The 16,118-nt window shown below is 42.7% G+C and overlaps 1 protein-coding gene across 4 annotated transcripts in view; it reads right to left on the reverse strand.

Moving 5' to 3' along the window:
* gria3b (glutamate receptor, ionotropic, AMPA 3b) overlaps positions 1 to 16,118 on the reverse strand; it is a 420,593-nt gene that overhangs the window by 106,571 nt on the left and 297,904 nt on the right. For all 4 annotated transcript variants that reach the window (XR_009806959.1, XM_061901989.1, XM_061901988.1 and 1 more), the window contains one exon: positions 13,041 to 13,145. Coding sequence is in view for 3 of the 4 variants with exons in the window: in XM_061901989.1 (XP_061757973.1) it covers positions 13,041 to 13,145 (105 nt within the window). In the remaining variant the exon portion in view is untranslated. The remainder of the gene's footprint in view (positions 1 to 13,040; positions 13,146 to 16,118) is intronic.

Genomic DNA, 16,118 nt, shown 5'->3' on the forward strand with positions numbered 1-16,118 from the left:
ACAAACGAGGGAGCACAAAAACAGGAACTAACAGAGTCGTCATAGAAACTGAAACAAACAAGGGTGCACAAAAAAACAGGAAGCAATGGCGTCTTAAACAAAACAGAACATAACTAAACAAAACATGATCACAAGACATGACAGGGCAACGCAAACTCCTTCAAGATAGCTAAAAATAATGGACTAATCAGGATCGCCGGGCGGGATTTCATAGATGTGACGTAGCGGCCGAAGCGACTGTTTGATTCAAACAACAATGGCTATTGCAACTGTTTTGCCACATCGATCGTCTACTGACATTGTTGTGTTGTTTCAGTAAAAGTTCTCTAACTGTTCGCTCTGTTGTTATCCAATATGTCGGCTGTTCTGTTTTGGATTTCCCAGCGTCGCTCTCATCAGCGTCACAGGTTGAGGTAGCATGTCATTCAAGTAATTTATCCAATCACATACAATGATTTTTTTTACAAGGTTGTTGTTGTAGTGACAAGTAATAATAATAATAATAGACCAAAGACAAGCTGCATGGATGTATCAAGTTTTTGCTTACATTAATTGTTTAAGACAGTGGTTCTCAAACTTTTTTCAGTGATGTACCCCCTGTGAACATGTTTTAAATTCAAGTAACCCCTAATATCAGAGCAAAGCATTTTTGGTTGAAAAAAGGAGATAAAGAAGTAAAATACAGCACTATGTCATCAGTTTGTGATTTATTAAAGAGCTAGACGAAGTGGCTGGGGAAAGGGAAGTCTGGGCTTCTCTGCTTAGGCTGCTGCCCCCGCGACCCGACCTCGGATAAGCGGAAGAAGATGGATGGATGGATGGATGGGCATTTTTGGTTGAAAAAAGGAGATAAAGAAGTAAAATACAGCACTGTGTCATCAGTTTCTGATTTATTAAATTGTATAACAGTGCAAAATATTGCTCATTTGTAGTTGTCTTTCTTGAACTATTTGGCAAAAAATATATACAAATAACTAAAAACGTGTTGAAAAATAAACAGGTGATTCAATTATAAATAAAGATTTCTACGCATAGAAGTAATCATCAACTTAAAGTGTCCTCTTTGGGGATTGTAATTGATTCATTAACTTATTTCTAAACAAAAAAAGACATATTTAACAATATTTAACAATCCAAAGACAGAAGATACACGCACGGTCCTCTTCCACTGAACTCTCTAGACCGGTGGTTCTCAACCTTTTTTCAGTGATGTACCCCCTGTGAACATGTTTTTAATTCAAGTACCCCCTAATCAGAGCTAAGCCTTTTTGGTTGAAAAAAAAAGAGATAAAGAAGTAAAATACAGCACTATGTCATCATTTTCTGATTTTTTAAATTGTATAACAGTGCAAAATATTGCTCATTTGTAGTGTTTTTTCTAGAATTATTTGGAAAAATAGATATAAAAATAAGGGCTTCACGGTGGCAGAGGGGTTAGTGCGTCTGCCTCACAATACGAAGTTCCTGCAGTCCTGGGTTCAGATCCAGGCTCGGGATCTTTCTGTGTGGAGTTTGCATGTTCTCCCCGTGAATGCGTGGGTTCCCTCCGGGTACTCCGGCTTCCTCCCACTTCCAAAGACATGCACCTGGGGATAGGTTGATTGGCAACACTAAATTGGCCCTAGTGTGTGAATGTGAGTGTGAATGTTGTCTGTCTATCTGTGTTGGCCCTGCGATGAGGTGGCGACTTGTCCAGGGTGTACCCTGCCTTCCGCCCGATTGTAGCTGAGATAGGCGCTAGCGCCCCCCGCGACCCCGAAAGGGAATAAGCGGTAGGAAATGGATGGATGGATATAAAAATAACTAAAAACTTGTTGAAAAATAAACAAGTGATTCAATTATAAATAAAGATTTCTACACATAGAAGTAATCATCAACTTAAAGTGCCCTCTTTGGGGATTGTAATAGAGATCCATCTGGATTCATCAACTTAATTCTAAACATTTCTTCACAAAAAAAGAAATCTTTAACATCAATATTTATGGAACATGTCCACAAAAAATCTAGCTGTCAACACTGAATATTGCATTGTTGCATTTCTTGTCACGGTTTATGAACTTGCATTCATATTTTGTTGAAGTATTATTCAATAAATATATTTATAAAGGACTTTTGCATTGTTGCTATTTTTATATTATTGTTTTTTAAAATTTGTAAAATTGTATTTTAAATATAAGCTCTGCCATCCGGGAGGAACTCAAAGTAAAGCCGCTGCTCCTTCACATCGAGAGGAGCCAGATGAGGTGGTTCGGGCATCTGGTCAGGATGCCACCCGAACGCCTCCCTAGGGAGGTGTTTAGGGCACGTCCAACCGGTAGGAGGCCACGGGGAAGACCCAGGACACGTTGGGAAGACTATGTCTCCCGGCTGGCCTGGGAACGCCTCGGGATCCCCCGGGAAGAGCTGGACGAAGTGGCTGGGGAGAGGGAAGTCTGGGTTTCCCTGCTTAGGCTGCTGCCCCCGCGACCCGACCTCGGTTAAGCGGAAGATGATGGATGGATGGATGGGTGTTTTTTAAAATCTCACGATCCCCTTGGCATACCTTCAAATACCCCCATTTGAGAACCACTGGTTTAAGAGATCATATATATTCATATAATCACAACTTATAATCAATGAGTCTTCATAACTTTAATATGGCCGTTGGAGAACCTCATAAAAATGGAAAAGGGAGCCCCACACCTGGTTAAGGAGCATAATGAGCGGAGTGCAGAGCTCTTTGAAACAATACTTCATTTCCCAGAAGGCTGCGACGGTCAACATAATCGGAACAAATGAGCATAATTAGTAACATGTGTGTGCATTCTGCAGTTATGCATACTGTATGGTAATCAATATTCCTAGACAGCTACCCAGACACACACTTACTTATTTAAGAACAAAAAATATTTGTTTTCAACCTGTGCTGCATGGGAATTGCTCCTCTGCAGTGGATGAGAATATAACAGACAACTTCAGTCCCTCCCATCTCCAGCCTCACAGGTTTTACGGTAAATTATTGATATTCAGGCCTGTGAACTGCATACGTGCTTAATAATTTAGCATATCATTCCGCCGGCTCCACGGTTTCGTCTGTGCGCCCCCCCCCCGCCATGCCGGTTACTCTGCATTCTGCCGTACAGATGCTTAACTCAAACCAATGTCAAGTGTTTGTTTGCCCATCTGAAATAATGGCTGCCTTGGCACACGATGAGACGCCTTGCATATGTTGCTGCCAATATTCCAACTGTTGCTGGCTCAGGCTTTCTTATTCACATCTGGTCCGCACCCCACCACCTCCTCCTTAGATCTTTAAAATATTTGGGACACACAGGTGTTTTAAAAGGGGAGGGGAGCGGGGGAAGGGGCTCACACAAGTGTAGACGCTACAATGGAGTAGAGTTTTTAGAATATTGTTGTTGATTTTGGACTGTTTGAAAATAAGTTCCTGTCTGCATGTTGGTGCGGTGAGATTTGTGTGCTATAGAGCAGTGGTCCCCAACCTTTTTGTATCCGCGGACCGGTCAACGCTTAATAATTTGTCCCGCGGCCCGGGGGTGGGGGTTGGGTAGGGATCCTTTTTTTTTTTTTTTTTTCCTTTGTCATGAAAAAGGGAGGTTTTTGTCATGAAAAAGGGACGTTTTTCTGGTTGGTGCACTAGTTGTAAGTGTATGTTGTGTTTTTTATGCTGATTTAATAAAATAAAAATAATAAAATAAAAAAAATATATTTAATTCTTCTTTTTTTTTAATAGAAATGAATAAAAAATTATTCTGCGGGCCGGTACCAATCGGGCCCGGTGGTTGGGGACCACTGCTATAGAGCAGTGGTGTCAAACTAATTTTAGATCGGCCCCGTGTGGAGAAAAATATTTTTACTCCCAAGTGGGCCGGACTGGTAAAATCACGACAGGATAACTTAAAACTAAAAAAAAAACTTCAGATTGTTTTCTTTGTTTAAAAATAGAACAAGCATATTCCGAAACTGCACAAATCTTAATGTTGTTGTTGTTTTTTTTTATAATTACCTGTTGCGGTAATATATATATATTAAATATATATATATGTATATATATATATATATATATATATATATATATATATATATATATATATACGTATATATATATATATACGTATATATATATATATATATACGTATATATATATATATATATACGTATATATATATATATATATATATATATATATATATATATATATATATATATATATATATATATATATATATATGGCGACTTGTCCAGGGTGTACCCCGCCTTCCGCCCAATTGTAGCTGAGATAGGCGCCAGCGCCCCCCGCGACCCCAAAAGGGAATAAGCGGTAGAAAATGGATGGATATATATATATATATATATATATATATATATATATATATATATATATATATATATATAGGCATAATTATGTGTTAATTCCTCGACTGTATATATCGGTATCGGTTGATATCGGAATCGGTAAATAAGAGTTGGACGATATCGGAATATCGGATATCGGCAAAAAAGCCATAATCGGACAGCTCTAATTAGAACTGATGAATAATGGATTGGTAGGTTTATAGTAACACGCTTTGTGTATTGTTGTAATTAACCATTTTTGAAGTTTAATAACTGGGTCTATGTTTCTTTCAAAAAAAATTCCCCAAACTTCAACACAATATGTTATATATGGAAAAATAGAATAATAAGCATGTGTCTTACATATGTATATATATATATATATATATATATATATATATATATATATATATATATATATATATATATATATATATATATATATATATATATGTATATATATTAGGGGTGTGGGAAAACATTGATTCGAATACGTTCGGCGATTCAGAACCGATTCTCATTTTTAAAAAATCTATTTTTTTTCCATTTAATTTTTTATTTTATTTTATTAATGTTATTTTTTTTAATCAATCCAACAAACCACTTTGCAGCAATACCATAACAACGCAAGCCAATTCCAAAACCAAACCTGACCCAGCAACACTCAGAACTGCAATAAACAGAGCAATTGAGCGGAGACACAGAACAAAAGTAGTGAAACAAAAATGAATATTATCAACAACAGTATCAATATTAGTTATAATTTCAGCATAGCAGTGATTAAAAATCCCTCATTAACATTATCATTAGACATTTATAAAAATAAAAAATAAAAGAACAATAGTGTCACAGTGGCTTACACTTGCATGGCATCTCATAAGCTTGACAACACACTGTGTCCAATGTTTTCACAAAGGTTTGTTTAATAGTTAAAATAGTTAATAGTTAAAACAAATTGACATTATTGCAATCAGTTGATAAAACATTGTCCTTTACAATTATAAAAGCTTTTTTTATTTTATTTACTACTCTACTAGCATTTCAGCAGACTGGGGTAGATCCTGCTGAAATCCTATGTATTGAATGAATACCGAATCGTTTTGAATCGGAAAAATATCGTTTTTGAATCGAGAATCGAATCGAAAAAATCAATATATTATCGAATTGGGACCCCAAGAATCGATATTGAATCGAATCGTGGGACACCCAAAGATTCACAGCCCTAATACATATATTCTTTGTTTTTTACACTTGCATGTTGCGGTTAGGGCAGCACGGTGGTACAGGGGTTAGTGCATCTTCCTCACAATACGAAGGTCCTGAGTAGTCCTGAGTTCGCCATCTTTCTGTGTGGAGTTTGCATGTTCTCCCCGTGACTGCGTGGGTTCCCTCCGGGTACTCCGGCCTCCTCCCACTTCCAAAGACATGCACCTGGGGATAGGTTGATTGGCAACACTAAATTGGCCCTAGTGTGTGAATGTTGTCTGTCTATCTGTGTTGGCCCTGCGATGAGGTGGCGACTTGTCCAGGGTGCACACCGCCTTCCGCCCGAATGCAGCTGAGATAGGCTCCTGCGACCCCAAAAAGGGACAAGCGGTAGTAAATGGATGGCTGGATGGATGGATGTTGCGGTTAATAGTATTCTATCTTTGTGTTATGTTCTGTTAGTTTTGGACTCCCTTAGTTCCTGTTGTTTGCACTCCGGTTGGTAGAGCGATCGTGCCAGCAACTTGAGGGTTGCAGGTTCGATCCCCGCTTGCACCATCCTAGTCACTGCTGTTGTGTCCTTGGGCAAGACACTTTACCCACCTGCTCCCAGTGCCACCCACACTGGTTTAAATGTAACTTAGATATTGGGTTTCACTATGTAAAGCGCTTTAAGTCACTTGAGAAAAGCGCTATGTAAATATAATTGACTACACTTCACTTATTTTTGTCACCGTCTGCGGGCTATAGAGCGTTTTCATTTCGGGCTCCAGTACTCTGGAATGCCCTCCCAGTAAAAGTTCGAGATGCCACCTCAGTAGAAGCACTTAAGTCTCACCTTAAAACTCATTTGTATACTCTAGCCTTTAAATAGACTCCCTTTTTCGACCAGTTGATCTGCCGTTTCTTTTCTTTTTCTCCTATGTCCCACTCTCCCTTGTGGAGGGGGTCCGGTCCGATTCCGGTGGCCATGTACTGCTCGCCTGTGTATCGGCCGGGGACATCTCTGCGCTGCTGATCCGCCTCCGCTTGGGATGGTTTCCTGCTGGCTCCGCTGTGAACGGGACTCTCGCTGCTGTGTTGGATCCGCTTTGGACTGGACTCTCGCGACTGTGTTGGATCCATTATGGATTGAACTTTCACAGTATCATGTTAGACCCGCTCGACATCCATTGCTTTCCTCCTCTCCAAGGTTCTCATCGTCATCATTGTCACCGACGTCCCACTGGGTGTGAGTTTTCCTTGCCCTTATGTGGGCCTACCAAGGATGTCGTAGTGGTTTGTGTTGTGGTTTGTGCAGCCCTTTGAGACACTAGTGATTTAGGGCTATATAAGTAAACATTGATTGATTGATTGAATGATCCTCTAACCACCACTGGGGTGACTCGGGCCTGACAAACCGCTCCTGACTTTATCTTGTATAAACTACGTCGCCTCACACTCGCCCCGTGACCTCCTTTCCCCCTCGCCCTCACCCCAACTCTTGGCTCCCTTTTTACTTTTGGCTGGGGGGGCCAGCGTGATGCTAATTGAAGTGTGAGCCTCATAGGCCCGGGAGGCAGACGCGTCGTATCAGACTGGATCGCGCTCGTATCCGGCTAACGAGAAACATCCCAGCTGTCGCTCGGAAAACGGAGTGAGGTTATGAAATAAAGCCAGAGGTCATTATGTGTTATAATGTGACTGCACCACCGGGAATTACCGTTTTTGAGGAGGAGTCGGAGAAATTCTTGGCTCTTCTTTATTATAATTGGTTATTTGAATGGTAATTGCTGCCAGAAGAGGGACAGAAATCATACCTGCACGATCCCCTGGCATGGGGAAAGTCTTCCATCTTTCATGATGGGACACTTTCAGCAGTCCCATCACAGGCTGTGTGTGATTTGTGTGCCTCCTATAATACTGAGCTGCTACCTAATAGAGGTAGCCTCCTGCTCCCCCCCTCGTGACCCTACTAGCCCTCAGCCATTCAATAAATGGAGGTGGCGGATTATTTGAAAATGTCACAGTCATCCAGGAGAATTCCTGGGAACACTCCAGCATGCTCAAACATGTGGTCAACACTTGCAGAGGGTCGTCTAAAAGTTGCATGTCGGCCAATTCTCACAGCGACCGAGCTTTGATGTCTGCGACGTTTTAGTCGTAAAAACACTGAGTGCTTAACCCTTCTATTATGTTGAGGGTCGATTTGACCCATTTCAGTTTTTGTGATTATCAAAGTAGTGGTTCCATCCATCCATCCATCATCTTCCGCTTATCCGAGGTCGGGTCGCGGGGGCAACAGCCTAAGCAGGGAAACCCAGACTTCTCTCTCCCCAGCCACTTGGTCCAGCTCTTCCCGGGTGATCCCGAGGCGTTCCCAGGCCAGCCGGGAGACATAGTCTTCCCAATGTGTCCTGGGTCTTCCCCGTGGCCTCCTACCGGTTGGACGTGCCCTAAACACCTCCCTAGGGAGGCGTTCGGGTGGCATCCTGACCAGATGCCCGAACCACCTCATCTGGCTCCTCTCGATGTGAAGGAGCAGCGGCTTTACTTTGAGTTCCTCCCGGATGGCAGAGCTTCTCACCCTATCTCTAAGGGAGAGCCCCGCCACACGGCGGAGAAAACTCATTTCTGTCGCTTGTACCCGTGATCTTATCCTTTCGGTCATGACCCAAAGCTCATGACCATAGGTGAGGATGGGAACGTAGATCGACCGGTAAATTGAGAGCTTTGCCTTCCGGCTCAGCTCCTTCTTCACCACAACAGATCAATACAACGTCCGCATTACTGAAGACGCCGCACCGATCCCCCTGTCAATCTCACGATCCACTCTTCCCTCACTCGTGAACAAGACTCCTAGGTACATGAACTCCTCCACTTGGGGTAGGGTCTCCTCCCCAACCCGGAGATGGCACTCCACCCTTTTCCGGGCGAGAACCATGGACTCGGACTTGGAGGTGCTGATTCTCATTCCGGTCGCTTCACACTCGGCTGCGAACCGATCCAGCGAGAGCTGAAGATCCCGGTCAGATGAAACCATCAGGACCACATCATTTGCAAAAAGCAGAGACCTAATCCTGCGGTTACCAAACCGGAACCCCTCAACGCCTTGACTGCGCCTAGAAATTCTGTCCATAAAAGTTATGAACAGAATGGGTGACAAAGGACAGCCTTGGCGGAGTCCAACCCTCACTGGAAATGTGAGGGTTGTGGTAGTAGTGGTTATCCTTTCATTTTCTTGCTGAAATATGGTGACTTTTCCTCATCTAGGCTCATGAACTGGTGTGTAAAATCTGGACACTTTGTTGAGTAGTGGAATGTCTTGCAGAGTTTGTATACAAATATGATGTTGCGGGTCATTTTGACCCAGACGCTTTAATGTGGGTAAATAGCCAAAATAAACACGTCTCTTTGATGCACGTTTTACTTTGATGTACACTTGTTTGTATTTTGATTGCCTCTGAGACCCAGAGCCAGGTGTGTGAAGAGAGGGAACTTTCTCAAACTTGTCCTTGTCACTGTTCTCATGTCATCTCTTTGACAAACTCACCAAAAATGAGCTCCAGAAGGATGACATCTGAGGAGACAAGGACAAGTGTGAAAAAGTTCCCTCTCTTCACACACCTGGCTCTGGGTCTCAGAGACAATCAGAATACAAACAATTGTACATCAAAGTAAAAAGTACATCAAGGAGACATGTTTATTTTTGGATCTGAACAGCTATTTACCCACATTAAAGCACCTGGGTCAAAATGACTCGCAACATCATCTTTTTATACAAACTCTGCACAAACATTCCACTAAAACAACAAAGTTTCCAGATTTACACACCAGTTCATGACCCTAGATGAGGAAAAGTCACCAGATTTCAGCAAGAAAAAGAAAGGATAACCAGTACTTTGATCAACACAAAAACTGAAATGGGTCTAATTGACCCTTAACATAATACAATTGGAATAAAAAATGTATTGTATGTCACTTTTCTAAATGTTTATATACCCTAAAATAAACTTTTTATTGGTTTAACCTGTTTTCTTGACTGTTTTGAGGGCATTTACACAGTGCGGGTCAAAACGACCCGCAACATAATCAATGTCATTTTTTCCAACATAATACAAGGGTTAAATTAATAGATTGTTTGATTATAGCAGGTGCTTGCCTCTAGAGCAGGGGTGTCAAACTCATGGAGAAAAAAAATCTACTCCCGAGTGGGCCGGACTGGTAAAATCCCGGCACAATAAGTTAAAAATAAAGACAACTTCGGATTGTTTTCTTTGTTTCAAAATAGAACAAGCACTATTAGAATGTGCATAAATCATAATGTTGTTGTTTTTTATAATTACCTGTTGCGGTTATTAGTATATACCGTATTTCAGTGGTCCCCAACCACCAATCAGGGCCGCAAAATATTTTTTCATTCATTTTTATTTAAAAAATAAATAAATAAATATATATATATTTTTTTTATGAAATCAGCATAAAAAACACAATATATACTTACAATTAGTGCACCAACCACAAAAAACTCCCTTTTTCATGCAAAAACGTGCCTTTTTCATGACAAAGAAAAAATAAAATAAAATAAAAAAATGCGATTTATAATCTGAAAAATACGGTATTTATAAAGGCTGCTGCGCACTTAATATTTGTGTCAACAGTTACGTAACTTTCATTTCAAAATCCATATGCTTTAAAGTTAAAAAGTTCCAATGATTGAAATGTGTCCTCTGCATTAGACCCATTCCCAATGTTCACCTGCTGGGAGGTGAGGGGAGCAGTGAGCGAAGCGCTTATTTTCTAATTCAACCCCCGATTCCAACCCTTGAGGCAATGGTTCTGACTCGGCCGGGGTTTGAACTCACAACCTCATACTCTCAGGGGAGACACTCTAACCCAGGGGTAGGGAACCTGTGGCTTTAGAGCCAGATGTGGCTCTTTTGATGACTGCATCTGGCTCTCGGATAAATCTGAGCCGACGTTGCTTAACACGATAAGTAATGAATGATTCCGCTTGTAATCACAGTGTTAAAAATAACGTTCAAAATATAAAACATTGTCATGCTCTTTTATGTTCAAGAAGTTGCGTTAATGGTAAAAAGGTATTTATTTATTATTGGTTAGTGTGGGGCTTGCTCTCCTGGGGGTTCTTCAGACCACCAAGCACTGACATGAGAGCCTGTTTCAGGGTTACAATATTGTTTTATTTTTCAATAAGTCTCTCAGTTGCTTTCCAGCAATTGAGAGACTTTCGTTCTCGCTCGCGCTCTGGCTCCAGCTCCAAACCTGTCTCCCTTCCTTGCTGCTGCTTATAACAGAGCAACAGGTGATTAGATAATAAGGCCCAGGTGGGCCATCTACGCTCCTGTCGCTGATTTCGAGGCTGGTCCTGGCAACACCCCGCTTCGCTGCAGGCCCACAGGCCACGCCCTTCCATAGTTAGCTTCAGAATAACAATGTTATTACAAAGAATATTGTACTCTAGAAATGTTGGTCTTACTTAAAAATGCACACGTTTAGCTGTTCTTTCTCCCTGTAATGTTTGTCTGCTCTTGAATGGGATTGTGCTGAACATCTTAATTTCCATCCATCCATCCATCCATCCATCATCTTCCGCTTATCCGAGGTCGGGTTGCGGGGGCAGCAGCCTAAGCAGGGAAGCCCAGACTTCCCTATCTCCAGCCACTTCGTCTAGGTCTTCCCGGGGGATCCCGAGGCGTTCCCAGGCCAGCCGGGAGACATAGTCTTCCCAACGTGTCCTGGGTCTTCCCCGTGGCCTCCTACCAGCTGGACGTGCCCTAAACACCTCCCTAGGCAGGCGTTCGGGTGGCATCCCGACCAGATGCCCGAACCACCTCATCTGGCTCATCTCGATGTGGAGGAGCAGCGACTTTACTTTGAGTTCCTCCCGGATGGCAGAGCTTCTCACCCTATCTCTAAGGGAGAGCCCCGCCACACGGCGGAGGAAACTCATTTCGGCCGCTTGTACCCGTGATCTTATCCTTTCGGTCATGGCCCAAAGCTCATGACCATAGGTGAGGATGGGAACGTAGATCGACCGGTAAATTGAGAGCTTTGCCTTCCGGCTCAGCTCCTTCTTCACCACAACGGATCGATACAACGTCCGCATTACTGAAGACGCCGCACCGATCCGCCTGTCGATCTCACGATCCACTCCTCCCCCACTCTCCTCGGGGATTATTAAAGTATATCTGATTTCTGATTATTGATGGTGTTCACTTTATGGCTCTTACGGAAATACATTTTAAAATATTTGGCTTCTTGGCTCTTTTGGCCAAAAAGGTTCCCGACCCCTGCTTTAACCACTAGGCCACTGAGCTGGTAAAAGGTTGCATATTCCTACACCAGTCCCGGAGGTGGGGCTCGATGGCCAGTGCCTGGCGGCCGGGCCTGTGGGTCCCCACTCCAATGGGCTCACCACCCATAGCAGGGGCCATAGAGGTCGAGTCCGATATGGGCTGGGCGGCAGCCGAAGGTAGGGTTCTTGGCAGTCCGATCCTCGGCTACAGAAGCTAGCTCTTGGGACGTGGAAGGTCACCTCGCTGAGGGGGGAAGGACCCTGAGTTAGTCCGCGAGGTGGAGAAGTTCCGGCTAGATATAGTCGGACTCACTTTGACGCACAGCAAGGCTCTGGAACCAGTTCTCTTAAAAGGGACTGGACTCTCTTCCACTCTGGCGTTGCCGGCAGTAGGAGGCAACGGGCTGGGGTGGCAATTCTTGTTACCCCTCGGGCTCAGAGCCACAAGTCGAGGAAAATGAGCAAACTACATAAATAACATCCTGTAATTTGATTTTGATACTATTTTGTACTTATGGGGACGGCGTGGCGCGGTCGGGAGAGTGGCTTTGTCAGCAGCCTGAGGGTTCCTGGTTCCATCCCCACCTTCTACTAAGATCGTCACGTCCGTTGTGTCCTTGAGCAAGACACTTCACGCTTGCTCCTGATGGGTCCTGGTTAGTGCCATCAGTGTGTGAATGTATGTGTGAATGGGTGAATGGGGAGGAAGCGCTTTGAGTACCTTGAAGATAGAAAAGCGCTACACAAGTATAACCCATTTACCATAACCCATTTTTTTCTTTTGATAGATTGAAAATTAAAACCAATGAGTTGACTAATGAACATTATCACATCATTTATTCAGAAAGTATCAATAACGACAAATAAAGATAGAATACTATTGACTGCAACATGTAAGTGTAAAAACCGAACAAAAAAAACATTAGGATTTGTACATTTTTTTAGAATTTTCCTGTTCTATTTTTAAACAAAGAAAACAATCTAATGTTGTCTTTATTTTTAAGTTATCTTACCGAGATTTTACTAGTCGAGCCCACTTAGGAGTAGATTTTTCTCCATCTGGCCCCAGATTTAAAATGAGTTTGACACCCATCTTATTTGCCCCAAACTAGGACATTCTTTATAAGCATTTATTCCGGTGCCCATTCCGAGTTTTGGACGTTTTTTTTATCGGATATAAAACTCTTTACTTGATCTTACCTTCCTTGGCCCACCTAGTTTCATCTCGTACACATCTATGGTGTAGTTGGTTCGGCGGCCGTAGTTGTCGAACTGGATGTTGCCCGTCATCCCCTGCACTTGGACCTGTCATGTGACACACACACACACACACACACACACACACACACACACACACACACACACACACACACACACACACACTGGTTATCATTTGGAATGGGGACCAAGTTTTTGATCATCACTTGTGGGGACCACGATTTCTACAGGTTGTGGAGGCATAACAAAACAATAAAAGGTAACATGACCACTGCCCAGTTAGCTCATACACGTCTTTAAATCTCTGGATTGATGAAGTAATGTGCTGATCATTCTTACTGAGGACTCTGGGGAAAAAGAGTTAATAATGTTCATGGGGACCAAATTTCAATCAATCAATCAATCAATGTTTACTTATACAGCCCTAAATCACTAGTGTCTCAAAGGGCTGCACAAACCACCACGACATCCTCGGTAGGCCCACATAAGGGTAAGGAAAACTCACACCCAGTGGGACGTCGGTGACAATGATGACTATGAGAACCTTGGAGAGGAGGAAAGCAATGGATGTCGAGCGGGTCTAACATGATACTGTGAAAGTTCAATCCATAATGGATCCAACACAGTCGCGAGAGTCCAGTCCAAAGCGGATCCAACACAGCAGCCAGAGTCCCGTTCACAGCGGAGCCAGCAGGAAACCATCCCAAGCGGAGGCGGATCAGCATCGCAGAGATGTCCCCAGCCGATACACAGGCAAGCAGTACATGGCCACCGGATCGGACCGGACCCCCTCCACAAGGGAGAGTGGGACATAGAAGAAAAAGAAAAGAAACGGTAGATCAACTGGTCTAAAAAGGGAGTCTATTTAAAGGCTAGAGTATACAAATGAGTTTTAAGGTGAGACTTAAATGCTTCTACTGAGGTGGCATCTCGAACTGTTACCGGGAGGGCATTCCAGAGTACTGGAGCCCGAACGGAAAACGCTCTATAGCCCGCAGACTTTTTTTGGGCTTTGGGAATCACTAACAAGCCGGAGTCCTTTGAACGCAGATTTCTTGCCGGGACATATGGTACAATACAATCGGCAAGATAGGATGGAGCTAGACCGTGTAGTATTTTATACGTAAGTAGTAAAACCTTAAAGTCACATCTTAAGTGCACAGGAAGCCAGTGCAGGTGAGCCAGTACAGGCGTAATGTGATCAAACTTTCTTGTTCTTGTCAAAAGTCTAGCAGCCGCATTTTGTACCAACTGTAATCTTTTAATGCTAGACATGGGGAGACCCGAAAATAATACGTTACAGTAGTCGAGGCGAGACGTAACAAACGCATGGATAATGATCTCAGCGTCTTTAGTGGACAGAATGGAGCGAATTTTAGCTATATTACGGAGATGAAAGAAGGCCGTCTTAGTAACGCTTTTAATGTGTGCCTCAAAGGAGAGAGTTGGGTCGAAGATAACACCCAGATTCTTTACCGTGTCGCCTTGTTTAATTGTTTGGTTGTCAAATGTTAGAGTTGTATTATCAAATAGAGGTCGGTGTCTAGCAGGACCGATAATCAGCATTTCCGTTTTTTTGGCGTTGAGTTGCAAAAAGTTAGCGGACATCCATTGTTTAATTTCATTAAGACACGCCTCCAGCTGACTACAATCCGGCGTGTTGGTCAGCTTTAGGGGCATGTAGAGTTGGGTGTCATCAGCATAACAGTGAAAGCTAATACCGTATTTAAATCATTTTGCACAATTCACACACATTTGTACGTGACTACTAAAGACCATTCAAAATATATATATAATTATATTAATTAGATATAGAATAGAATAAATAGAATGGACTTTATTGTCATTATATCTGCATATAACAAGATTAAGGACTCAAACCTAAGGTGCAGTAGTGGGAACAAATTTGGGCACAAGAGGTAATAAAGGAAAAACTAACAATTGAAATAAACAGACTACTATCCAATAAAAATAATAAGCAATCCTGTACAATATACAAAACACTATAGAAATACAAAATACTGTACAATATACAGAACAAGACAAGAGTACCGAAGTAATAAATAACAATCAGTGTCGGACGTATTGCACTCGAAGGGTAGTATTGCACAGTAGGGTTTTAGGGTAAGATATTGTACAGGGGTGAATTATTACGTACGTATAAAATACTACACGGTCTAGCTCCAACCTATCTTGCCGATTGTATTGTACCATATGTCCCGGCAAGAAATCTGCGTTCAAAGGACTCCGGCTTATTAGTGATTCCTAGAGCCCAAAAAAAGTCTGCGGGCTATAGAGCGTTTTCCGTTCGGGCTCCAGTACTCTGGAATGCCCTCCCGGTAACAGTTCGAGATGCCACCTCAGTAGAAGCATTTAAGTCTCACCTTAAAACTCATTTGTATACTCTAGCCTTTAAATAGACTCCTTTTTAGACCAGTTGATCTGCCGTTTCTTTTCTTTTTCTCCTATGTCCCACTCTCCCTTGTGGAGGGGGTCCGGTCCGATCCGGTGGCCATGTACTGCTCGCCTGTGTATCGGCTGGGGACATCTCTGCACTGCTGATCCGCCTCCGCTTGGGATGGTTTCCTGCTGGCTCCGCTGTGAACGGGACTCTCGCTGCTGTGTTGGATCCGCTTTGGACTGGACTCTCGCGACTGTGTTGGATCCATTATGGATTGAACTTTCACAGTATCATGTTAGACCCGCTCGACATCCATTGCTTTCCTCCTCTCCAAGGTTCTCATAGTCATCATTGTCACCGACGTCCCACTGGGTGTGAGTTTTCCTTGCCCTTATGTGGGCCTACCGAGGATGTCGTAGTGGTTTGTGCAGCCCTTTGAGACAATAGTGATTTAGAGCTATATAAGTAAACATTGATTGATTGATTGATTATTATTATAAGTTACACTTCAACATGGTGACAGCTTTGGGAAATAAGCTATATTTGAGCCTGTTTGTTCTGGCTCTGATGCACCTGTAACACCTGCCCAATGGTAGCAGGTGGAACAGGTGGAAGCCAGGATGTGTGCTGTCCTTGGTGATGCTTTTTGCTTTTTTGAG

Source organism: Nerophis ophidion, linkage group LG05 (genome assembly GCF_033978795.1).
Source record: "Nerophis ophidion isolate RoL-2023_Sa linkage group LG05, RoL_Noph_v1.0, whole genome shotgun sequence".
In the NCBI taxonomy this organism is placed as follows: Eukaryota; Metazoa; Chordata; class Actinopteri; order Syngnathiformes; family Syngnathidae; genus Nerophis; species Nerophis ophidion.